We start from the raw sequence: 25848 nt of genomic DNA on the forward strand, positions 1-25848 counted from the left end.
AGGTGGAAAGAGCAGTTAAGAAGGCCAATGGGATGTTGGCTTTCATAAATCGCGGGATTGAGTTTAAGAGCCGCGAGGTGATGATGCAGCTTTACAAAACTCTAGTTAGGCCACACTTAGAGTACTGTGTTCAGTTCTGGTCGCCTCATTATAGGAAGGATGTGGAGACGTTGGAGAGGGTGCAGAGGAGATTTACCAGGATGCTGCCTGGATTAGAGAGTATTGAATATGAGCAGAGGCTTAAGGTGCTAGGGCTTTATTCACTGGAAAGGAGGAGGATGAGAGGAGACATGATAGAGGTATATAAAATATTGAGAGGAATAGATAGAGTAGACAGTCAGCGCCTCCTTCCCAGGGCACCAATGCTCAAGACGAGAGGGCATGGCTTTAAGGTTATGGGTGGGAGGTTCAGGGGAGATGTCAGGGGGAGGTTTTTCACCCAGAGAGTGGTTGGTACATGGAATGCACTGCCTGGGGTGGTGATGGAGGCAGATACATTGGACAGGTTCAAGAGCTTGTTGGATAGGCACATGGAGGAATGTGAGATGGAGGGATATGCGGGAGGAAGGGGTTAGGTAGTGTGAGGGTGGTTTGATGGACGGCACAACATGGTGGGCCGAAGGGCCTGTTTTGTGCTGTATGGTTCTATGGTTCTATGGAATGGTGAAAACAGCATCATTACTACAAAATTGCTTAAGGTTAAAAGCAATTATATATGAACCAAAGTGAAAGGTTGGCAGGACTGTAGAGATGACATGTTCTGCCTGGCCATTCCAATTTCCCAAGTTCTATTTTCATCCAGATCAGTTTTCATAACTTGTAGGGAATGCTCCTCATAACACAATAATCATTGAACATCTACTGCACTGCTTGTCCATCTTCACACACTGGTAAATCAAAAAAAGTGTTCTTGTCAATAAAATTTCCATTAACTCCTGTTTTGACAGATTGGCATTGTCCCACAGATACATTAGACTCTGTTTCCGTTGCCTTCTTCAAAACCTTCAGTACAACCCATGTGACTTGGGTACATCATAGAACCATAGAAATGTAAATCTTAGAAAGGAGCCATTCCACAGGTTGTGGCCATGCCGGGTGATTAAAAGCTCAATATTTTATTTTCATTGTTTTTCTGTCTGCATCCTTAAGTTCTTTATCCTCAAATAATTTTAGAAGGAAGCTGGACTAATTTTATGAAATCAACTTCCATCATCTTTTCATGTAGATTGTTCCTGCTGTGAAAAAGTTTTTAGCTTTCCTCTAGATCTTCTGTTAATGATTTTGAAGCAAAGATCTCTAGTTATTGCCCCCACATTCCTGACAGAGTAATTCCTCTGTATCTACTATCACCCCTTGAACCTCTAACAGGATGCCCATCAGCATTCTCCATTCCAAGTAAAATAATGCCAACTCACCTTGTAACTGAATTCCCTTACCTCTGGTAATACCTTGGCATTTCTCCAAACCCTTCTCTATACTCCTCAAGTGTGCTGCCCAAAATTGTCCACAAAACTAAGTGCACCCAACTATTGAATTCACTTCTATTGTGTCTGTGCCATCTTGAAGACATTGGGCCACTATGCTGGCCAGGTGTCTCTGCTTACAATCACTGAAAGTGGTCCCTCCACCCCAGTGGGGATGGTACTTTGTCGGCTGTAAAAGTTGTAATTGACAAATAATGTTTAAATTACATTAAAGAATTTGAAATCTATTAAAATTGAAATCAAAAGGAAATCAAGAAAAATTTAAGATTTTGAAACAAAAATGTAAAGCTAACAAAACATATAAACTATTAAAAATATTGAAGCAAGATAAAATAACAAAATAATTTGAAAAAAAAATCTCACCCTCCCTCTTGTCTGAGGTTTTACCCTTCAATCCCATTAGAATCAATGGGATCTCCGACCCTACAGCAGATCTGACCCGGTGCAGGATCTAACAGCCGATTTCACAGCACAATGCTGGGGAGTCCCAGCAAGATTTGCTCTGCCTTTCAAATCTGTCAGTGTGTCTGGACATGTACATTGAAATCCAGGACTTACTTCCTTTTGAAAAGCTGAACACCAACAGTCCCAACTGGACCTGAAAGCACAATTTGACTCTTTACTATGGTCATAAAATCTAATACTCTGTCAAATTTTATAACATTTTTAAACAGGATAACAAAGTATTTTTATATAGTTTATGAAACGTAAATGACTTTAAGTTGAAATTGAATTGAAAAGGTTCCAAAAAACAGAACAACTTTGAATTGTTTTATTGATTTAACCAAATTGGAACACCTTTTTCATTGTTCTTTAACCAAATTGGAAAGCTTCTTTGCTGTTTGAGCTCAATTCAAATGTAGACATATTGAATAGCTTTTTTTGAAAACCAGTTTTGTAGGGGTGGCATAGTGATGCAGTTAGTTGAACTGCTGTCTCACAGTTCCAGTGACTGGGGTTCAACTCTGACCTTCAGTGCAGCCTGTGTACTGTTTTTACATGTTCCCCATTGTCTGCTTATGTCTCCTCTGGGTGCTCTGGTTTCCTCCTACATCACAAAAATGTGAGGGTGAGTCAGTTAATTTCCCCTAAGTAGTAGAATCAGGACAGATTGATAGGAATGTTGAAAGAATAAGAAAAAGGATTATTGTAAGTGGGTGCTTGATGCTTGGCACAGAATCAATGGACTGATGGGCCAGTTTCCATGTTGTATGACTCTGAAGTACTTCATGCAAAATGTTTACATGTTTAGGTGGAATTCTTTAATTATCTGATAATTACAGATATTTTGATTTATGCACCTCTCTGGGTGCGATTGCAGCTGAGAAACTTGTTCAGCCTATTTCATCCTTTGTTTATACTTGAAACAATCTTCACAGACACTAAGAAATATGGTGGAAATTCAGCTCACAGCAATACTCTTATCACTGGTGCAGAGCAGGAGATCACTTACAGCAGTTTGAAACTACTCAGGCTGATATTTTTCATTAAGATAAATATCTCTACAAATGTATAATATCTGCTGAGGTGGCACAATTCCTTTCTTTTTAATATATCTCTGCCTCACCTCTTTTATTGCTTTGTTACTTATGAAAAATAGCACAGTTTCTTTCGAAGAAAGATGACACTATATCTAAAATTCCAAGTACCAACAATTGAAATGGAACTTTATTCTGCTCCATCAGTTAAAGCCCATCGAAACATTATTAGTGGGATGACGTGAAGTATTTATTCTGCATTATGTGGGTAAATTTTCAAAAAGTGATTTGATTCACAAAGATACAATTAAATTGATCATATGACTTTCTCTTTCATATCAATTATAAAGATAAGTTTGGTCTGTTGCAGCACTCTCATTGCAATCTGAAGATTGTGGTTCAATATCTCGTTCCAGGCCACAAGGCCAAAAATCTTGTTAACACTTGAGTAAGGTCTGAGGCATTATCAAATGCAGCGTCTGTTAGATGAGCCAAATTTAGGTAGAAGGAGATTGCCATATGCTATTTAAATTAGAACAAACATTTATCCTGTTGTCCTGATGAGTAGTCATCTCTCAGTTAACACTGTGAAAACAGATTAATTGATCATTCACCTCACTTGCTGTTTGTGAAGCCATGGTGTGTACTATTAGTTTCCACATTTATAAAACAATTATAACTGTGATAAAAACTGAAAATGCTGCAAATACTCAGCAGGTCAGGCAGCATCTGGAGAGAGAAGAAGAGTTAACATTTCAAGTTGAATATCTTCCATCACAACTTGGAAAGATTTGAATAAAAACATGTTTTAAATTGCAGAGAAGAGAAAGGGATAGAGACAGGGAATATCTGTGATAGTGTGGAGACCTGTGGACACCGGATTATGCAAATGATGGTGGTCCCAGCTGAGAAAGGATAGTGGATGCTTGCTAGGTGTTGGAAAATGTGATGGCTGATAGGATAGTAGGTGAGGATGTGGGGAACTATATTATTGCTTCAGGAGGGAAAAGAAGGTACGAGAACACGTGCTTGAAATGGAACAGAAGCAAATGAGGGCTCTGCCAACTATGGTGGAGGGGAAGCCACTATTAAGGAAAAAGGAAGACATTTTGGAAATACTAGTGTGGAGATAGTCAGCATCAGAGCAGATACTAGAGAGCCAGAGAAACTGGGAGAATGGAATGGGTCCATACCGGAAGGGATACAGTCAAGATAGCTATGAGAACCTGTGCACTTGGAATAAATATTGGTCACTAATCTGTCCCCGCCAATTTCCAGCAACTACAGTGATATGCATCTCACAGTTCCAGTACTATTCTTCTCCCTCTCCACCGCTCTCATTCATTTCCTTCCATCAACATCTCTTCTAGCTTTTCAAACCTTTACCACACTCTCATAGCTGGCACCTCCACAACTTGCATCATTTAGACTTTCTTAATCTCTATCCTATTACAGAGATTCTCTTTCCCCATCACTCTTCCTCCTTTGCAACTTAAAACCCCATCAAAGTTACCATGGGTAAAAATGCTCAGTTTCATTGTTCTTGCTTTAAAAAAAAGCTCTCTTTGACTGTTCTGTGGCTAATAATAACTTTGTCATGTTTAGTACTGTCATGACCTTTGTTTTCAACAACTGGAGAGTGATGGGGCTAATAAAGAGTAATATCTTGCTGTCTGTTATTAAAAAAAATACCCTGGATATGCAACCTCCATCCTCAGAAGGAGCTTGGAATTTAGCCTGAGATTGAATTCTGGGAAATTATTGTCCACAATAGACATTGGTATATTCTTGGGAACTGTAGAATGTTATTTGGTTGAATCTCTCCAATAAAGGTTAGGATAATAAAGAAGTGATGAAGGACTCAAACTCAAGTATCTACTAAAAATGTAGCCCTCCAGACAAAAATGTTGCTGGAGATATTCCATCCGAGAGAGCCTACTGGTCACATTAATCTTTTTATTGTGAAGATAATTTCATATGTTTTATGATGTTACAATCCTTATTTTTCAGTCTATGCCCTCAGTTAACAGAAAAACCTTCCAATCATTGTCCCTTTTCTTATACAGCATCAATGATCACCACACTGCAAAGATCATACAGATGAAAAATACTGTCATTATTAAGTTAAAAAAAGATATGGCCTTGGTCTTCACAGAGGCTGCTAATAATAGTGGAAAGACTAATACAGCTAAATTGAAATAAGAAAAATGATGTTTCTAAAATGTTCAACATTTTTTTAAAAACATTCTAGAGGGTTGCAAGATCACATAAACTTACAGCACAGGAGGAGGCTATCCAATCCATTGTGCCCATATTGGCTAACAAAGAGCTTTTCCTTCCTTATCCCACAGCACCTGGTCTGTAGCCTTCTGGGTTACAACACTTCGAGTGCTCCCTCAGTATTTCTTGCCAGGAGGGCTCCTTTCAGGCAGAGATTTCCAGGTACAGTAATAACTGCACATTTTGCTCTTACTTCAAAACTAAATGTCAGAAGCAATGGAACCAAATTTTGTACAGGAGTACAATACGCAGGTGATACTATATTGCACAAGTGACTGAAACCAAATTTCAATTTCTCGGTTGCTTCATCCTGGAAAGGAGACATTAAGGAGTGGATTTTACTTGCAACTAAAGCACTAAGCAAAATGGAAAAAAGTTAATCTGGAATATTTCTTTGATGCAATTTTAGAGTTGAACAAGGTTTAGAGACGTGAAATTAAGGCTGATATCCACAGAGAACAATTAACACATGGAAAGGTCTATTATAGCTTGAGTGGTCACTGAGAAAAAGACAATAGTGAATAAACCAAAATCAATGACATAGACATAGAGACATACAAGATGGAAACAGGCCTGTCTGTCCACCGAGCCCACACTGACCATCACTACCCATTTACACTAATCCTACGTTAATCCCACTTTAATCTCCCCACATTCTCATCAACTTCCCCAGATTCTCTCTCATTTACATAGTAGAAGCAATTTATAGTGGACAACTAACCTACCAACCCCTATCTCGAGATGTGGGAGGAAACCGGCGCAACTGGGGAAAACCCATGTGGTTACTGGGAAAATTCCACACAGACATAGCGTGTTAAAATGTTCAATATGTATTAATTTAAGGTGGATAAACCAAAAATAAAGTTTTCCAACTCTATCTTTAAACACTAAAGGCAAACAATGTGATTGAAATGTTAGGGCACATTATATGCTGCTCTCCAAAATTCAGCAACACCACCAATATTGACACTGGGTGCATAAAAGGGAAATGCTGGATCTCCACACTGAGCACCAAGTTCACTTCACTAATACATTTATAAGGTCATTTTAACATCCAGAACAGTTGACCACTGAGCTCTATTCAATGACATTTGTATTTTCATTCTGAGGCACCTCTTCAGGTCTCAGCCCTTATTATTTTCTACTTGAAATACTGGGCTGAATCATGCTGGCTTTAGCTGGCATTCAGCCATTCAATCTGAAAGCTCAGACTCATGCACCAGTCCTGGTAAATACACATCCATGATTTATTCAGAGATTCAAGGTTCGACTCTTGGTGGGATTCTCTTGCACCATCCAAAACTCATTGATGGGATTTACAAGGTAAAGACTTGAGAGGCAAAATTATTTTGCTATTGTTTAATTTTTTTAAAAACAAAAGTTTTACTTTTTTAAAGTTTTCATTAACTTTTTAAAAAAATTATTTCAGTTTTAAGTATTTAACTGTCTCTGAATGTCAAAGATATTATATAACAATTAAAATATCTAGTATAACAATTACAGCTGACGAAGTCCCACCAACTTCACTGGCTAACAAAGCATTTTGGAAATGGGGCTTCTGTACTTCCCCACCCAAGGCCTGGTCACCATTCGTACACCACAGCTGGACTTCAAGCTGCAGACAGTCACCTAGACAAGGCCTTCACATACACCCAGGCAATTATTGATGTTCCAGAGATGTAGCCAGCAATTCTGAGCAGCAGGCTTGGTGCAGCATATTCCAGTACTGTTATGAAATTGGAATCAAATAGCATTTTCAACAACTGATGAAAGGAACTGGTCTCAATGGAAGTGTGACAGATGTCAGGGAACATGTGAGCCATTACAGATGATGAAGCCTTCTTGAACAAAGAACAGTACAGCCCACCACGTTCACCCCAACCTTGATGACAACCTAACTAATCCCATCTACCTGTACATGGTCTGTATTCCTCTATTTCCTGCCTGTTCATGTGTCTGCCTAAATGCCTCTTAAACATTTCTTTCATATCTGCTTCTACCACCTCTCCTAGCAGCACATTCCAGCCACCTACCACTCTCTGTGTAAAAACACTTGCCTCACAAATCTCCTTTAAACATTCCCCCTCTCACATTAAACCTATGCTCTAGGGAAAAGACTGACTACCTGCCTTATCTATGCCTCACATAATTTTACGTACTTTTAAGAGGTCACCTCTCAGCCTCCGATGCTCCAGAGAAAACAATCCAAGTTTGTTCAACTTCTCCTGATAACTAATATTCTCTAATCCAGGCAACATCCTGGTGAACCTCTTCTGCACCCTCCGCAAAGACTCCACATCCTTCTTGTAAGGTGGCGACCAGAACTGCACAGAAAATACTCCATATGTGGCCTAATTAAGGTTTTATACAGATGCAACATGACTTCTCGACTTTTATACTCAAGGCCCTGGCCGTTGAAGGCAAGTGTGTTCTTGATACATGGGCCTTCAAGGACTTCCTGCCTGGTGTAGATACAATCATCAAAAAATCCTCGCAGCAATGAGAATGCTGAATAGCATGATCTCAAAGGCAATTTTTCTCATTTTGTTTCTGAATAATACATCTAGATCCTGCTGCAATGTGCCTCAATGGACTGTTCCTTGCTGTCAGGAAAGCTTGAGGAATGGCACTTCATCTTCCATCAAGGCATGTTGCAGCCTCGGGGAGTGAAAACTAAATTCAAAATTTCAGATAACCAGCCTTTCCTGTTTGTATCAAAAACGGCCAATTCAGATGGAAGGTCATTGACCTGCAATACTAACTGAGTTTTTCTTTCTCCTCAAATGTTATCTGATCATCTAATTTGCTGAGTATTTCAGCATTCTCTTTTATTTCGGACTTCTAACAAGTGCAGTGCTCTGCGTCTCACAGTTCCCATGTTGTTTTCTTTTCTACTGCTCTTATTTATCTTTCTTTAGTAACACTGAATAAACAGGATAAAGATACCTGGTTTTCTTCCCTGAAGACTATCAGTGATTCCTTTTCCCCCCATTGACACTGATATCACCTTTTTATTTCTATGTTTTTTAAAAACTAAATCTATTTTTCCAAATAGCCCATGAAGCTTTCAACTAATAGGTTATTAGTCCAGTATTGTAATGGCAACACCATTGTACACATCACTCAGTGAAGAGTTACCAAATTAGGATAAAGTACTAAACCCCAGGATATTTGTGGGAAAATAAATTCAGGCCACATACAGATCTTAAATTCCATTAAGATACTGGATTGCAATTATCCAAATCATTTCTTAACTTAGCAATTGAATTTGTCCATGAACAATGCCATAGGGAATTAATTAGAATATTAGGAAGTTGAACTCATTAATTTGAACGTGAGATTAATTGGAATATCTTGAGTCCAACTCATTTACTTCCTCATACAATATTCAAGGGGAAGAGTTCTACCTTCACAACATAAATCTTCACTTTATAAGTGCATTTTGTTACAAGTCGTACACAAGAAAATCTTTCCTTGTGAACATACTGGAATAGTACCACAGGAATCATTGGCATTAATCCAGAATTATAAATACACTGATGATTCTTTGTTCCTAATGAGTTACTTAAATTTAGAAAAAAATGCATTGAAAATAAGTACTTTAATCTGAACCAATATAATCAATTTAAATGCTTTGTCTCGCAAATGACACAAAGATAATAAAAATAGGTGATTAATAATCCTATTGTTGACTCATTGGCCACAAATTCAACCTGATATGTCCAGGATTTCATTCTGCAACACAGACAAAAAACCTTTAATAGAATCATCCTGATGCTTTGGAACTACACTGCCATGCACTTGTAGCAGAAGCATCTAATATTATGGTCACAGGCTCTGCTCAATATGTGCACAGATCAACAACCCGAGAACTGAATCATTGGCCTGCAAATAATGCCCCCACAGGAGACAATCTGTCAGATTGTTTGCTGTTGACTTTGCGATGTCACTTGCAATACTGTAAAATGGACCTCAAGACAGCACCAAAAGCAGTCAAAAACCGAGTATGGATCACCAGCAGTGCTAGCAGCTCCATAATTATTACATATTAACAATTGCTTAAATATTAATCTTTGAAATTGATTGATTTTAGAGCCTCAGCTCATTTGTGCCAAGACTCTAATCCATGGCTTTCTCAACCCAAAGGAAATGAAGTCTTTCTAAACTTAGTTGCTCACACATACCAAGTCTTTTTCATCCAAAACTCCTTCACCCACCTGACCTGGTGCCAGCAGTGGCTCAGTTGGTAGTGTTCATGTCTGAGTGAGGCTGCTGGTTCAAGCCCGTTCCAGAGACCTGAGCACAAATATTATGATTGCTAACCCAGAACATTCTTAGGGGAAGCTGCTTTGTAGGAGGTCACATATTTTGGATTTGACATTAAATCAAGGCTCCATCAGCTTCTCTCAGGTGATTTTTGTTTATTTTAAAAATAGACCTATTCATAATAAAAAAATATATACAAAGGAAGAAACAGTGCAAAAAACTTCTACGTTCATGGCCGTTACATTCAGTAGCATAAACTTTCAAAGAAAAAACACAAACAAACATAGCACCATTGCCACTCATGTGGCTCCCTGAGGTGATACTCCTTTCATTGTTCGAGGGGCTTCCTCACCCAACTGCCCCTCCATGTGCAGTAGCGGAAGGAGCCTAGACTAGTCCTTCCCCAGAGAGATTTAGCATTAGCTGCACTGAGCATCAGTGCGTCCCTCAGCACGTACTCCTGCAGCCGGGACTGTGCCAGTCGGCAGCATTCCCTTACGGACACCTCACTGTGCTGGAAGACCAACAGGTTTCGGGCAGACCAAAGGGTGTCTTTCACTGAGTTGATGACATTCCAGCAGCACTTGATGCCTGTCTTGGTGTGTGTCCCTTGGAATAGCCCATAGATCAGAAAGTCCTCTGTTACACAGCTGCTGGGGATGAACCAGGACACAGACCCTTGTATCCAGCTCCACACCTTCTTTGGAAATCTACAATCTACAAAGAGGTGGTTGACCGTTTCTTCCCCACCGCAGCCGTCCCAAGGGTTGCGTGCATTGGAGATGATATGTCGTCTGTGCAGGAAGGATCTGAATGTGAAGACCCCTTTCACCACCAGCCAATTGAGGTCTTGGTGCCTGTTGGTGAGATCTGGCAATGAGGCGTTCTGCCAGATGGTTTGGACAGTCTGTTCAGGGAAACACCCCACCGTATCCATCGTGTCTCTGACCCACAGTATCTGCAGGACATTCCGCGCTGACCACTGCCTGATGGACTTGCGGTCAAAGGTGTTTACTTGGAAGTACTCTTTCATAAAGGACAGGTAGTGCGGCAACATCCAGCTTACAGGGATGTTGCGTGGTAGAGGGGCCAGGCCTTTCTTCCGCAACACCGGGGACAGGTAGAACCTCAGCACATAGTGACACTTGGTGCCCACGTACTTTGGGTCCACACATTGGCATATACAGCCACACATGAAGGTGGTCATCAGGATGAGGGCAACGTTGAGTATATTTTTGACCCATTCTCTGTGGACTTGTGCAACGTGACCCATTGGACTCGCTCCATTTTGGACCCCCAGATAAACTGAAAGATATCTCAGGTGATTACAGAGGCAGAGGAGTGGGGAGTGAGGAGCGTCAAGTACAGCAGCCCTGAGAGCATATTGCACCTGATAACCAAATTCTTCCCAGTTATTGACAGAGAACGCCATTTCCACAGACCCAATTTTTGTTTGACCTTCCCAATTTGCTCCAACCAATTCTTGTTACATGCCTCAGCACCTCCAAAACAGATCCCCAGCACCTTCAGGTAGTTGGGCCTGACAGTAAGGGGGACATTGGATCAGTCAGGCCAGTTAAGTCAAGCGAAGAGCATAGCCTCGTTCTTCTTAGGGTTGACTCTGGCCCCTGATGCCAACTCAAACTGGTCACAGATGCTGATCAATCTGCGAACTAACCATGGATTCAAGCAGAAGACGGCAACATCGTCTATGTACAGGGAGGTTTCCACTTGTGTGATTCCATTGCCTGGCAATGTCACCCCTCTTGTGCTCTCGTCCTTCCTGATGGATTCGGCAAAGGGTTCAATGCAGCACACAGACAAGACAGGGGAGAGTGGACAACCCTGACTGACTCCAGACTTGATGGGGAAACTATCTGTCTCCCACTCATTGATTTGGACTGCACTACAGATACCTGTGTAGAGCAGTTGGATCCAATTTCAGATTCCCCCCCCAAGATCCATTTTGGAAAGCATGTCCATCATATACGTGTGTGAGATCCTGTCAAAGATCTTCTCCTGATCCAAGCTGACCAGGCAGCCATCCACCCCCTGTCCTGCACCTAGGCGATGGTATCCCTGAGGAGCGCAAGGCTGTCAGAGATTTTCCTGCTTGGTACAGCACAGGTTTGAAACAACCTTTGAAGTCATGCTGTAGAAGAGCAAGAGCTTATAATTCTCCCTCTCCAAGACATATTCTCCAATCACTTTTAATATAGCTGAATATGGAAGATTATGTCGTGCAAACCAGCTGCCACATTTGCTACATTAAAATATTAACTATTCAAAAAGTATTTAATTGGACATAAAGCTTGTTGGGAGAATGTGAAAGCAAATATATAAATGCAAGTATATTTGTTATTAAAATTCTTTCATGTGCTATGATATGCATCCCAAATATCACTCTCCATCCCTACCAAAGCCTGTGTCTTCAGTTGCTCATTTCTTAAACTATAGGATTCTCCCAATGACAGTTCTAACTGAGTCTGGAGCCATGGATGGGACTAGTATTGGCCACACTACAGGATTCCCCTTTTATGCCATTTGGGATATTACTGCAAGGTTTTGCTGCAGGGAATCTCCCTGAAAGATCATGTTGGGAGGATCACTAAAGGCAGTGAAGAAAGTAGCAAGTGTTGCCAGATCACTGCTACACAACAAATTTTGGGCCAAGATGTCTTCACCTGTTGGAAATTTCAAAATTAAGGAAATTAACTATTAAAAAAATCAATAATAAAGAAATTAGTCACTGTGGTGAGAATGAATTAAATTCACATAGATGAAATTAAGGGCTATCTGGATCATAGAAAAATTATAGTAAAGAGGAAGGGGAGCTGGCCATCTCTATGTAAGACTAATCCAGTCAGTCCCATTCCCTAGAGTATTTCTGTAGTATTATAATTCTGTTCTCCTCGAGTATTCCCATGTGAAAGCGACAGTTGTAGCTGTGCCCCTTGTGCTTTAGGGAATTGAATTCCAGATAATGACAATTCACTGAGTGAAAGGGCATTTCTTCATCACTCTGATAAATAGTGCTCAACTAACTTGGTCTTTGATGACTTAGCAGAGTGGTTTGATGAGGGCAATGTGGTTCATGTTGCAGAAGTGGGCTTTCAAAAGGCATTTAATAATCAGCTTGTCGAAAAGTTGAAGTCCATAGAACAAAGTGTCACTAACAACATGGATTAGCAATTGCCCTTCCCTTTAAATTTATCTCCTCTAGCTCTTCATCCTTCCATCAAAGGGAACAATTTCTCTTCATTTTTGTCAAGATTCTTTGTAATATTGCACACCCCTATCAAATCACTTCTCAACCTCTAAGAAGAGCAATTTGCTTCTCCATATTTTCCATACAACTCAAACCACCCATTCTCAAGACCATGCAACAAAATCCTTTCTGCACCTTTTCTAGTGTCTTCGTGTCTTTCAAAATACAGTGACCATAATTGCACGTAATATTCCAGTTGTGAAACAATGTTTACAGAGGTGCAACAAAATCTTCCTTTTTTCCTCTCTACCTGGGCAGCACAGTAGCGTAGCAGTTAGCATAGTGTTATTACAGTGCCAGCAATTGGGGTTCAGTTCCCACCACTGTCTGTGAGGAGCTTGTATGTTCTCCCCGTGACTGCGTGGGTTTCCTCCCACATTCCAAAGATATATGGGTTAGTAGCTTAACGTGGGTGTAATTCGGCGGCGCGGGCTCATTGGGCTGGAAGGGCCTGTTACTGTGCTGTATAAAAGTTTTAAAAAGTTTTATATTTCTCTTGTATCCTTTTAAAAATACCACCTAAACCTGTCCTATCACCTTCAATATACAGTATGTGCTCTTCTACATTCTGACTCTGTTATTTTATCCCCTTCAGAATTGTAGCCTTTACGCTTCCCTTTATTTTTTCTATTCCTACTCTATCAATGTGCATTTCTTTGCATTAAATGTCACCTGTTTCTTATTCGCACATTTGACCACCTTGAAGAGATAGTCACATTGTAATTTCATACTGAACCTGGTGTAAGTCTTACAACTCCTCTATATTTTATATCATTGCAAAAAAATCCAAATGACAGCCAAGTCATTAATGCATTTTGAGAAAAGCATTGGACCTGTGATCCTTGGGCATAATTACTGCATGCCTTCCTCCAACCCAAGAATAGACTAAACCACTGCTCTTTTTTCCCCAATTTCACATCAATGCTGCCCATGCATTATTCCATGGGTTTATTACAGGTCACTTCAACAAAAGCCTTTTAGAAGTTCAAAATAACAACATAACATTGTCATCCCATCAAAAAGATCAATCAGGCAGCACTGTGGCACTGTGTGAAGTTTGCATGTTCTTCTTGTGACTGCATGGGTTTCTCCCAGGTGCTCCAATTTTCCCCCACATCCCAAAGATATGCTGGTTGTTACAATAGAGGCATTGAGTCATACAGCATGGAAAAGGGCCCTTCGGCCCAACTGGTCCCTGCCAACCAATGTGCCCCATCCAAGCTAGTCCCATTTGCCAGTGTTTGGCCCATAACCTTCCAAACCTTTCCAATCCATGTACCTGTCCAACTGTCTTTTAAAAGTTGTTATTGTATCTGCCTCAACCACTTCCTCTGGCAGCTGATTCCACATAGATACCACCCTTTGTGTAAAAAAGTTGGCCCTCCAGTTCCTCTCAACTCTTTCCCCTCCCACCTTAAACCTATGCCCTCTAGTTCTTGATTCCCCAACTTTGGGAAAAAGACCGAGTGCATTCACCCTATCTATGCCCCTCATGATTTCATACACCTCTATAAGATCACCCCTCTGTCTCCTATGCTCCAAGGAATGAAGTCCTAGCCCGTCCAACCTCTCCCTACAACTCAGTCCCTCAAGGCCTGGCAGCACCTTGTAGATCTTTTTTTCACTCTTTCCAGTTTAATAACACCTTTCCTATAGCAGGGTGACCAAAATGGAACACAATACTCCAAGAGCAGCCTCACCAGCATCCTGTACAACCGCACCATGACCTCCCAACTTTTGTACTCGACGCCCTGACTGATGAAGGTCAGCATGCCAAAAGCCTTCTTCACCACCCTGTCTACCTGTGATTTCACTTTCAGTGAACCATGCAATTGTACTCAGAGGTCCCCCTGTGCTACAACACTCCCCGGGGCCCTGCCGTTCACTGTGAAAGTCCTACCTGGATTTGACTTTCCAAAATGCAACACCTCACACTTAGCAGAATTAAAGTTCATTTGCCATTCCTCAGCCCACTGATCAAGATCCCCCTCTAATTTTTGATAACATTCTTCATTGCCCACTATACCACCTATTTTAGTGTCATCTGCAAACTTACTAACCATGCCTTGTACATTCATAACCAAATCGTTGATATAGATAACAAACAATAGGCCCAGCACCAACCCGAGGCACACCATGAGTCACAGGCCTCCAGTCCGAGAAACAACCTTCCACCACCACCCTCTGCTTTCTACCGTCAAGCCAACTGTGTATCCAATTTGCCAGCTCTCCCTGGATCCCATGTGATCTAACCTTCCAGAGCAGCCTACCATGTGGAACTTTATCAAAGGCCATATAAACCATGCCTACTGCCCTGCCCTCATCAACTTTTTTGGTCACCTCGTCAAAAAATTCAATCAAGTTCATGAGACATGATCTCCCATGCACAAAGCCATGCTGACTACCCCTAATCAACCCTTATCCCTTAGAGTCCTCTCCAGTAACCTACCCACCAAAGATGTTAGGACTTATTGGCCTATAGTTCCCAGGCTTTTCCTAGCCATCCTTCTTAAATAAAGGCACAACATTCACTACACTCCAGTTCACCAGCACCTCACCCATGGCTAATGATGATGCAAATATTTCAGCCAGGGCTCCCGCAATTTCTTCTCTAGCCTCCCAGTCTTCTTGGATGTACTGTAACTGGTCAGGCCATGGAGATTTATCTACCTTCATACCTATTAAGACATCCAGCACCTCCTCTACTGTAATGCAGACTATCTCCAAGACCTCCCCATTTACTTTTCCTAGCTCTGAAGTCTTTGTGTCTTACTGTACAGTAAAAACAGAGGAGAACTATTCATTAAGGACTTTGCCCACCTCCTGCGGTTCCACACAAAGGTGTCCCCTTTGGTCTTTGAGGGCTTCCCACTTGCCTGTGGTCACTTTGCCCACAAAAAACCTACTCCAATCAACCTATTTTAAAACTAATAGAACTATGGTCACTAGTCCCACAGTTACTTGCCCCACCCTATTACCCAAGAGTAGGTCCAGCTTTTCCCTCTCCCTATTTGGGCCCTGTATATATTGCCCAAGGAAAGTTTCCTGAATGCACATCAATTTCCATCCCATCTAAGCCCTTAACAGTATGGCAGTCCCAGTCGATGTTAGGAAAGTTAAAATCCCCTACTATGACAACCTTATTATTCTCACAACTCTGCACAATCTCCCTGTATCCCACCCATGAAGCCTCAACTGGATGATCCTTCAGTAATTTCATCTCTGACTACTGTTGTGACATTCCCCTTAATCAAAAATGCAACTCCCCCTTCTCTCCTTCCTTCGCCTCTACCCTGAAACATTTAGCTGCCAGTCCCGTCCCCCCCTTAGCCACGTTTCCATAATGGCTATAATGTCCAAGTCCCATGTAGCAATCCAAGCCCTAAGTTCATCCGCTTTACCTGGCAGACCTCTTGCATTTAAATAAATGCAATTTAAACCAATAGGCTTTCCTCACTCCCTGCCATTTTCCTGCCTGTCATACCTATTCAACTTGCTGTCACTGACTTCTGCATCACTTTCAAGCCTTTCATTTGGCTCCCTTTTGCTAGGGATCCCACCCCCTGCCAATCTAATTTATCTAGGATCCCACCCTAGCAGCACTAGCAAATCTGTCTGCCAGGATATTAGTCCCCCTCGAGTTCAGGTGTAATCCGTCCCTCTTGTACAGGTCACCTCTGCCCCAGAATAGGTCCCCATGGTCCAAAAATCTGAATCCTTGCCCCCTACACCAATTTTTTCAGCCACGCATTATTTGCCATATCCTCCTATTCTTTCCATTAATTGGCAACCACTGCCCCTATTGTAGATGGCAGATCAGAGAATCAAAGGGGTGTTCATGGGCGTACATGAGGGAAGAGGTTACAAGGAAATAGGTGAGGAATGGGATTGATGGGATTGCTCTGAGAGCCAGCATGGACTTAATGGCTTCTTTCTATGTCATAAGAAAAGGTAAGTTAGTTAGGCACAAATTGCCTTTAAAAAAATATGCTGGCTTTCCTTTAGCAATCTTCCGAAAATGACTATCAATATCATTTTCAGCAAAAATCCCCACATTATTCAAATTAAAATGACTGGTATGTGGTTGTTGAATTTATCTGGAATGAATACCTTAGGATAGCTGGGAAAAGCACGAGGGAGAAAAAGTACAAAGAGGCTTATGTGGAGCACAAATGCTAGCATGGATCTGTTGATCCAAATTGCTTTCTTTATTTTGTAAGACTGTGTAATCTTACGACTCCACTAATATTGGTCTCAAGGTAGTAGTTATTCCAGACTGTTAATGCATAAACATTCAGTGCACATATTTCTGGAGCATAAGCTTAGCTTGAATGACCAGCATCTTTTGCTGAGGGTACAGTCTGTAGAATATTTTAAACTTCATTTAGATCTTCAAAAATGCATTGGGATTCAAGAATTTTCAGCCCTCTGTGAAGATGTATGGGCAAATTTTGTTTATGACAGATCAACTCTCTGATTAGTCATATATTGGGAAATAGGCTGCTTTTCAAGGTTATATTGGCTATAGGAATTTCTGCAGGTGATAAATTAAATTGAAGGACTGCCTGAGAGTATATATACAGAAAGGATATAAAAACCTAACACTCTGCAAGCACATCACCACTGAATGCTAATTCACATGATGAACAGTTCATCTGGTGTATTTGGGGAAGATAAAATTTTATTTGAATACAAATGAGCATATTTTACTTTGAGTTACAACATAATATTCAGGTTTTAGCATAAGAAATGCTTTCATATCACACAGTGTTGAGTTGGCTACTAAATCTTCACTAACGCAGTGAAATGACTATGGTTGTGCACCAATACAAACCACATTGCATAATCGTGAAGGGAGTTTGTTCATGATTAGACAAATGCTCAGAACCTATCCTAGAGAGACAGTCAAATCCTCCTGTAGTTTCAAACTGCAACTGCTACAAGGCTTCAAGGTTTTGCATTATAGTGTTAGCATTGTTCCAAGTCGTTCCTCAGCTCTTCTCTGAAATGAAATCTCAACCAGTATCCTGTTGCAGTTGAATGAAGGCATGTAAATGAAAGCAGCTTTGTTCTCCTTAGGCATAAAGCAATGTGAACCTTTAAGTATAGCTCATATCCACCATTTAAAATACCAGTCTCAAAGCAGCAGCTGCAGAATAAATGCAGCCTTATGCAGTTAGCATGAATATGGCTGCACAATATTAATCCCCTCCACTTCTTTTTGACCAATGCTATCACTCATTGATAGGCAAAACTAATGCTTAGCCTAGAACGTAACACAAATAAACAGGAATAAGTCATAAAGCTCCTCAACCTCACCCCACCTTTCAATAAGACCTGATCTGATCCTGCCCCAGCTGCACTTCCCAGCTATTCCCTAGAAGACTCCACTTCCCTGCAGCCCAAAAATCAATTTCAGCTTTCAGTACATTCAATGACTCAGTCACGTTTCTTGTGGAGTGCGGGATTCCAAGGATTTACAACCGTCAGAGAAGAAATTCCTCTTAGGTCCAGCGTAAATGGGTAAATTCCTTACACTGGAACAACGCCCTGGCATTCTGAATTCCCTCATGAGAGGAAACATCCTCTCAGCATTTAACTTGTCAAACACACTCATAATATTATACTTCCATGTGATTAGCTCTCATTCTTTTAAACCTAATTGACTTTAGGCCCAACTGACTTCATTTTTCCTTGAAAGACAACTCTTTTATCTCGGGAATCAGTCTCATGAACTTTTTCTGGAATGCCTTAAATGCAGGAGAACATGAGTTCGAGGTGAGGTAACTTGCAGGAAGCAGTTTGTGCAGCCAATATTGAAGAATATCTTTCAGTTCTTCCAAACTAAGTGTAATGAGTCCATTCATCACACTGTCAACAGCATGCAAAAACTGAACACAGAAGCTGTTGCATTTCCTGTTCCAATGACTACATGCCAAACACTGCAGGAAAAAAACAACCAAAGGATATTAGTCAATGCAATGTTGAAACTACTTCAACTGACAAAATTGGATCAACCATACAAATACATTTCTGGCTGCCTTTCGTAGAGACAACATCAGACAGCCTCACACTGTTAATTTCTGGCGTGCAAGGCATCTATGATTTTGTTTTTAAAATATGGCTAGGAAGTGTTTTTGTTCTGAATGTCCTGCTGGTTTGGCATATTTACATTGGCATGATTGTTATGCTGTTGTTTGTTTGATGTCTGACACTTGGGACTGGACCAATTAAAAGAGTCTACTTAATTCCATAAGACTAATCAATCGAGTGAAGATTCATGTTGTACGTCCAGGTCCTGTACTTTGTCAGAGTTTGGTTTTTGGCTTTCTACAAATAGAGGGAAATCTGACCATCGTCCCTGGATTAACCAGAGTGAGAAAGTCACCAAGACAAAAAAGAAATGTTACCTTGTAATACTTGAACTACATTTGCTCTTCAGGTTGAATACATTGACATTACTAAGTTAGGTCCAAGCAAGTCATGTTGCATTTAGAAATCATACTTTCACCCTCTTTGTTGATGTTAATGCTAAACCAACTGGTGAGATCATTCCCCAACACTCATATCTTGTAAACTACAAATCATTGTCCTAATATTAGCTCACAATGAACATTACACAATGATTAAAATAGTTATTTCTTTAAAAGCTATGGGCTCTGGATAAAGGTACATGCTTAAAAGATTCAATTAATATCTTTATCTGATGCTTAGCCACACTGGCTAAGAACAATTCTTTACCTATGCTGGTCAGAAGTATCTGTTAAACTTTTGCTAAAAGCAAATCTTGACCACTGCGATGCGTTAAGTTACCTTCAGGTTTTGGTATCAAATTCTGAATCAGGATGCCAATTTCATCCATCATGTCACATCGAAATATAAACTGACAATGTAATGATACACTGATCAACAATCCTAGGTTATGTCATCTGAAACTGAGAATGAATTCCTAATTTTGCTTCATCAGAGACCAACAAACTATCATTATCATTTAATCCTGAACCATGCAGTGAGATTAATGTCATAATGTCCATAGTTACTGTTCAATGATAAAGACAAGCTATCAAAAAGAATTTATCACACTTCAAGCTTCTCAAGTACAAGAGACAGTTACCATTTACTTCGAGAAGAGAAAGACCAAATCCATTACTACAGTAAGAAAAACTGTAATTATAGAAATCTCCATAAAAGTACCCAAGATGCCAAAAATAATAAGCAAATATGATGTGTAATGAAAACCCATAAAACCCAAAATTCAGCAGCAATTAAAAATTATTATACCTCAATATATCTGGACCCTGTGCAGCTCTTTAGATGTTATAACAGCTTAATCCCAGTTGAAATCCATTCCAGACTGATTAAATGTTATAAATTAGAAAATAAGTAGTATTAGGAATGATGTACAATTCTGCCATTTAATATCCTTTGCTAAAATGGACAATTTTCGTTTGAAGCTCAGGCTTATTTATAAGTAAGGAGATGAGAGGACTCCTTTGAGGCAGCAGGGACAGCTTGACTCAATTCAGCCAAGCAGGGAAGTGCCTGCTGCAAATATGAAGAAAGCTGTCAACCAGGTTTATTTCACTTGAGTTTTGAAGAATGAGAGAGGATCTATGCAAGGGCGGCATGGTAGCGTGGGGCGGCACGGTGGCGTAGCGGTTAGCGCGACGCTATTACAGCGCCAGTGATCGGGGTTCGATTCTTGGCGCTGTCTGTAAGGAGTTTGTACGTTCTCCCATGTCTGCGTGGGTTTCCTCCGGGTGTTCCGGTTTCCTCCCACATTCTAAAGACGTACGGGTAGGTTAATTTGGGTTTAAAATGGGCGGCGCAGACTCGTTGGGCCGGAAGGGCCTGTTACCACACTGTAAAAAAAATAAATAAAATTTTTGTAAATTTTAATTTTTTAAATTTTAAAAAAATTTAAGGTGTTCCCAAGGCTGAGAGTCCAAAGCGAGGGGCCACAGTCTCTGTATACAGGGTGAAACATTTAGGGACTAAAATGAGGAGAAATGTCTTCACTCAAAAGGTGGTGTACTAGTAGACTACACTACCACAGAGGGCTGGCGGCCAAGTCACAACACATGAAGGAGACAGATAAATTTCTAGATGCAAAAGATATCAAGAGTTTAGGGAGAGGGAGTTAATATGGTATTGAGAGAGATGATCAGCCATGATTGTATTGAATGGCAGAGCAGGCTTGAAGTGCTGAATGACCTACTCTGCTCCCATTTATTTATATTTCTAATGCTCAACATGTTCTAAACTATCGCAAATTAAATTTCTCCTCCATGCAAATCAAACTGAATGGAGCATTGGATGGAATGAGGGAGTTCCTAATTTTCAGGATTGTCCTGAGTTCCCAGGGATCAGAAAGTAATATCCTAGGCGCTGCAGAAAGTTGCTAAGGAGAATATTCATCAGGGTATTAAAATAACTGTATGCATTACTTCCTTGGCACAATTTTGTTTTAGTTATTGAAAAATAACAGAGGTTGGGAAAAAATAACCAACCAATTGGCATAGTTGGAAAGAGGACTTAATGTGGTGAAATCAAGAATTTCTAGCAAGCCATAAGAAATAATTGCTTAGCTTCAGATTCTTCCTTTGATGCTGATGGAAATGTTATACCTTGCTGTATGAAGTGTAACTGAGTTTTAAATTATGTTTAAAGGCATAATTTCTTTAGCTCTAAAAGAAAACTGATTGTCTACGAATACCATGTGTTACATAAAAAATGTTTTGTATTATATTTTAAAACCTAATAATGATATTGCGGCTTATTCCATAATTTCATCTGGATATCCTAACTTTAATTTAATTCTCTGTTTATTAAAACAATGTGCTTTTTATTTTCTTGTTTGTTGGTTGAGAAAAATACTGGTTGCTTAGTCAGTCTGATGACAGATACTCTTTAGTTGACACGACTTCAGAAGAGATATCCACATTGCCAAGATCGTTCAATCTTTGTAGGCAGCTTGTTTTTTTTGAGTCAATGATGACTGGTGTTATGTTCCTGCCAATTGCAAAATCCAGGCCGATATGTTTAATTATTACCATTCCAAGACAGGTAAATAAAATCTGATAAAGTAGACTATTAACTGGGAATACAGAATCATCTGCACAGCTCACTCAATAGCTAATCAAGATTGCCAATCTACAATGCAAGAGAATCCCAGTAAACTTACTTTCACTTGTAGTACATTAAGTTCTATTTGCTACTTTATGGGGAAGAATTTAATCCATTAATACATAACTACATCATTTGAAAAAAACACATGCACAGCAAGATGTTCACAGCTAATAATATGATTGTTGGATCCATTTGATAGAGAGAAGAGGAAATGTGAGGCAGATAAATATGACAGTCGATCCTTTCCTAACCAACCAATGCAGAAATCAAAGAGAGGACCTCAACAAATTTCAAGTGTTTCACCAAAACTCAAATGTAGAGTTGAACTCAAGTAAGTTTGTAACAACAGGCAACAAACAACCTTGCAGAAATTTGGTCTTACCTCCTGGTTGGCTGAAGACAACTGCTCTTCCAGCGTTGATACTCTCTCAAGAGCAACTCGGAGTCGCTCACGAACCTTGAGGAATTAAGAATAGGAAATGCATTCAAGCACGTTGTAGTTCATCACCTTGGGTGAAATTAATAAAATTGGGCACATGGAAAGAGCTAGAATTAAAGTAAGAGTGCAGGAGCAACAACTTGTGCTGAGGAATATCAGGACCCAACTTCACACCAACCACCACCAACAATAGCAATTTACCTAACTCACCTGAATGCTGTTAAGGAGCAACTAAGTGGGTTTTTGGTTAGAAACACATTCTTTGTGCTCAGTTAGTCATTAACTTGCACAAATATGGGGTACCAATGTGTCCAGATACGGCTCTACTGAAAATCACAATGAATGGACTTAATAAGTACACAAAGCAGAATAGATATGGTACCTCCTGTCACTCAGAGATTTAGTTGGTGATTCCTCAGTTAACTTCCAGACTCTGAATAAGTGCACAACTGATACTTATATTTTATCACACCAGAGAACAAATACCATCACAGGAAAGTGTGCTTGATACAAATCTGACTGTGAATCAAAGCATAAGAAACTCTATTTCCGATGCTGTCACAAACTTGAACTTGATCTGAGAACTAAACCTGCTGGGAATTTTATATCAGCCTAAATCAAGAGCTATAGGACGGAATAGTGATGCAGTGGAGTTCATGAATTTCAGAGGGGTTAGTGAGGTTAAATCCACTGCAAATGACCGCATTCAGGAAACCACTCCAAAAATGTCAACTCTTGCATTCAATCCAAGCACATAGTTGGAAAGAGCAGACTCTGAGGTTTGGTGCTCTGCCTAACATTTCTCAGATGCAGGATGTCATCCATTACCCCTACAGCAAATAAGGCACTACCACATCAACCTGGTGCATAATAAACCACAAGGGTTTCCACTCCATCAAAATGTAGTGGTGAGCAACCACAGTAAGATCGTTCTGTATGTGTGTGCAAGAATCCTGCACAGCTACCATAAGTCCAAACCCCAGAAGCAGTCCACCCTCCCTTATACCTCTGCATCTTGAAGTAGACTTAGCAGCCAGTCACCAAAGAAAGAAGGGTTACTTCTTCAAATAGTGACTGAAGACACCTAATCAATTAGACCCAACAGCAATTCAGCAAAGCCCTTCACAAAGCTATGTAGATACGTATGAGCAAACCATCATCAAACTGAAGATATGATGCCTGGAGGCACTGTCTAAAGTACACCAGTCAGTGTTCCCAGAATGGTGGAACTGCGCTTTACTTCAGTGGTGAGGTCTAGACCTATAGCATGCATTTTATATAATCAGACAACTGAGAGAAAGAGAAGTGACCTGATCCACTTAATGCAGCGCATGTTGCTGGCTGGGATCTCCGCAGCATGTTAAGGTTCACCGAAGATCTATTAATCCAAGCAGCTCTTTCACAGTTCCCACCCACCTCCCCACTCACCAATCTTCACCCCCGACCCCCCAAAACCCTTGGGCATCAATTTATGTCTTACCATTTAATCTCATGGGGGATAAAAACTGGATATGAACCAAACATGGCAGAAAGTGGTGGAAAATAAATAACATTTTTGCCGGTCAAAACTGTGACTGAAACTTAACAATTGTGGAAAATACTCGTGTTCTTTATTCTTTCTCTTCCTAGGATTTCAGTGGAGGCCACCCCCAAAGCTTTAGAAACAGAAGGCAGGCTGTTCATGTCTCTGTGAAAAAGCACAAGATGCTTCAAGCAAGACTACGTGAGGACTCTGCCAAAGTCTGCTCCATTTACACCAGTGTAGGGGCAAACTCATCCATCAGGGAATATAGGAAAATAATGACTGAAAGTGGAGAGGTCAGTACTGAATGTTAGTTAGTGTGGGAGGCAATGGATTAGTAATGGGAGTCCTTCAATCAAAGCTTCACATGGCCCTTTCATCCTTTCCTTCTGACAAAGAGTTGTCAAACACTTTGCTGCAACTCATTTAATTGCTGCATTTACTCCATAAGGTAGCCATTTTTCATGGATGAAGTCGTACACAATTACTAATGTCTGCAACTTAATACCCCACATGCTGGAACAAAATTCTTCCAATCTTGCTAAGCTATACACAAGAGCAGCTGGGGATGCCTGCCAATCCATCACACATTCCCTGCTGCTCCATTCAGAAAGTATCCTGTTTTTCAGAAGTTCGAAATGTAGCATCTGTGCCCAGCTGAGCAGAGCTTGGAGCATCCTCCACCCCCTGATGCAAAGTTGGCATTGATGTCCCTAGCTCCACTATCCTTACTTGTGATATGTGAGTCACCAGTTGAAAACCCACCTTACTGTCCCCATCAGAGTGTGGCTGTCTGTGCTAATTCATGGTTTGTGACAGTGCATCCTTAGGGAGTGAGTGACCTGCTCTGAAGAGTTGTCATATTCATTTGTCACGTGCATTGAAATGCATGAAGCACCTGTGGGAGATTAAGAACAAGAATTACGTTTATTCAGATTAAAATTTGGTGTCATTATTCACATGTCGTATTTTACTAGATGCTGATCAAATCTTTGTGAGTGAATGTTAAATGCAATGGGTGGAATTGAATTCTGTCACCAGATCGCCAGGACCCTCTCATCTTCAGTTATTCCCTCCAATTTTGCTCTTAATTCCAGTGCCTCTTCCTCTGCCACGTTGAGTTAAGGTGGCTGGAAAGTCATCACTTCTGCTTCTTTTTCTCTCCCTAAAGCTCTCTTCAATTTGGGGCAGAAGCAAAGTATTTGAAATTAATGATATACAAATGTTTAGGTAGACGGACATTTTAATTGGTGGCAACCGTGAAGGAGAGGCATAACTTTACATCAAGATGAGGCCAATTATGAGTGGAGCTGGAGAGATGTGGAAGTGCAGTCAGGCAAGGATAAGTGTAAGATGAGTTGATGTGAGAAATGATGTGATGGAGCAGACGTTATAAGGCAAAATGATAGGTTTAGGTCAATGTACTCATCAGAATGATGTATACACCATATTCAGATGTCCTGCTCTGCTGAGATCACTGAATTGTCTTCAGCAATGAATCCAGCAGTACGGTAGCACAGTCCTGTTGCTTGCTTCCTCCAGACAGGCCTTCTTGAACACACTTAGTACCTATTTCCTTATCATATGTCTGTGTGCCCATCTGGCTACAGCATCACCAAGAGCAACACTAAAGAGGGACAGGCTTGGAACATAAAAAAACCCATTCTTTCAGTTCTGAGGAAGAATCTTCAAACTGAAATGTCAACTCCGTTTCCCTTTCCACCGAAGCGGCCTGACCTGCTATGCGTTCTGGATTTATTCTTTCAATTGTTTGCTTACTTTTTGCAATTCCATCAACTACCATGTCTACGAAGTCCTATTATACAGTGGAGTTGCAATGGATTCATACAATTCATCATCACACCCACTCAAGCTAACTGGTCAAGATATCTAAAAATAATGTATTACTGAAGTGACTCAAATCACCACCAACAGACATGCTGAAGAATATTCCAGATTTCCCACACACTGCAGGCAACACT

General features: G+C 40.5%; 1 protein-coding gene across 14 annotated transcripts in view; it reads right to left on the reverse strand.

The window, feature by feature from the left end:
- ppfia4 (PTPRF interacting protein alpha 4) overlaps positions 1 to 25848 on the reverse strand; it is a 450605-nt gene that overhangs the window by 91860 nt on the left and 332897 nt on the right. For all 14 annotated transcript variants that reach the window (XM_052034523.1, XM_052034517.1, XM_052034525.1 and 11 more), the window contains exon 4: positions 22288 to 22362. In XM_052034523.1, coding sequence (XP_051890483.1) covers positions 22288 to 22362 — 75 coding nt within the window. The remainder of the gene's footprint in view (positions 1 to 22287; positions 22363 to 25848) is intronic.

This window comes from Pristis pectinata, chromosome 20, assembly GCF_009764475.1.
Source record: "Pristis pectinata isolate sPriPec2 chromosome 20, sPriPec2.1.pri, whole genome shotgun sequence".
In the NCBI taxonomy this organism is placed as follows: domain Eukaryota; kingdom Metazoa; phylum Chordata; class Chondrichthyes; order Rhinopristiformes; family Pristidae; genus Pristis; species Pristis pectinata.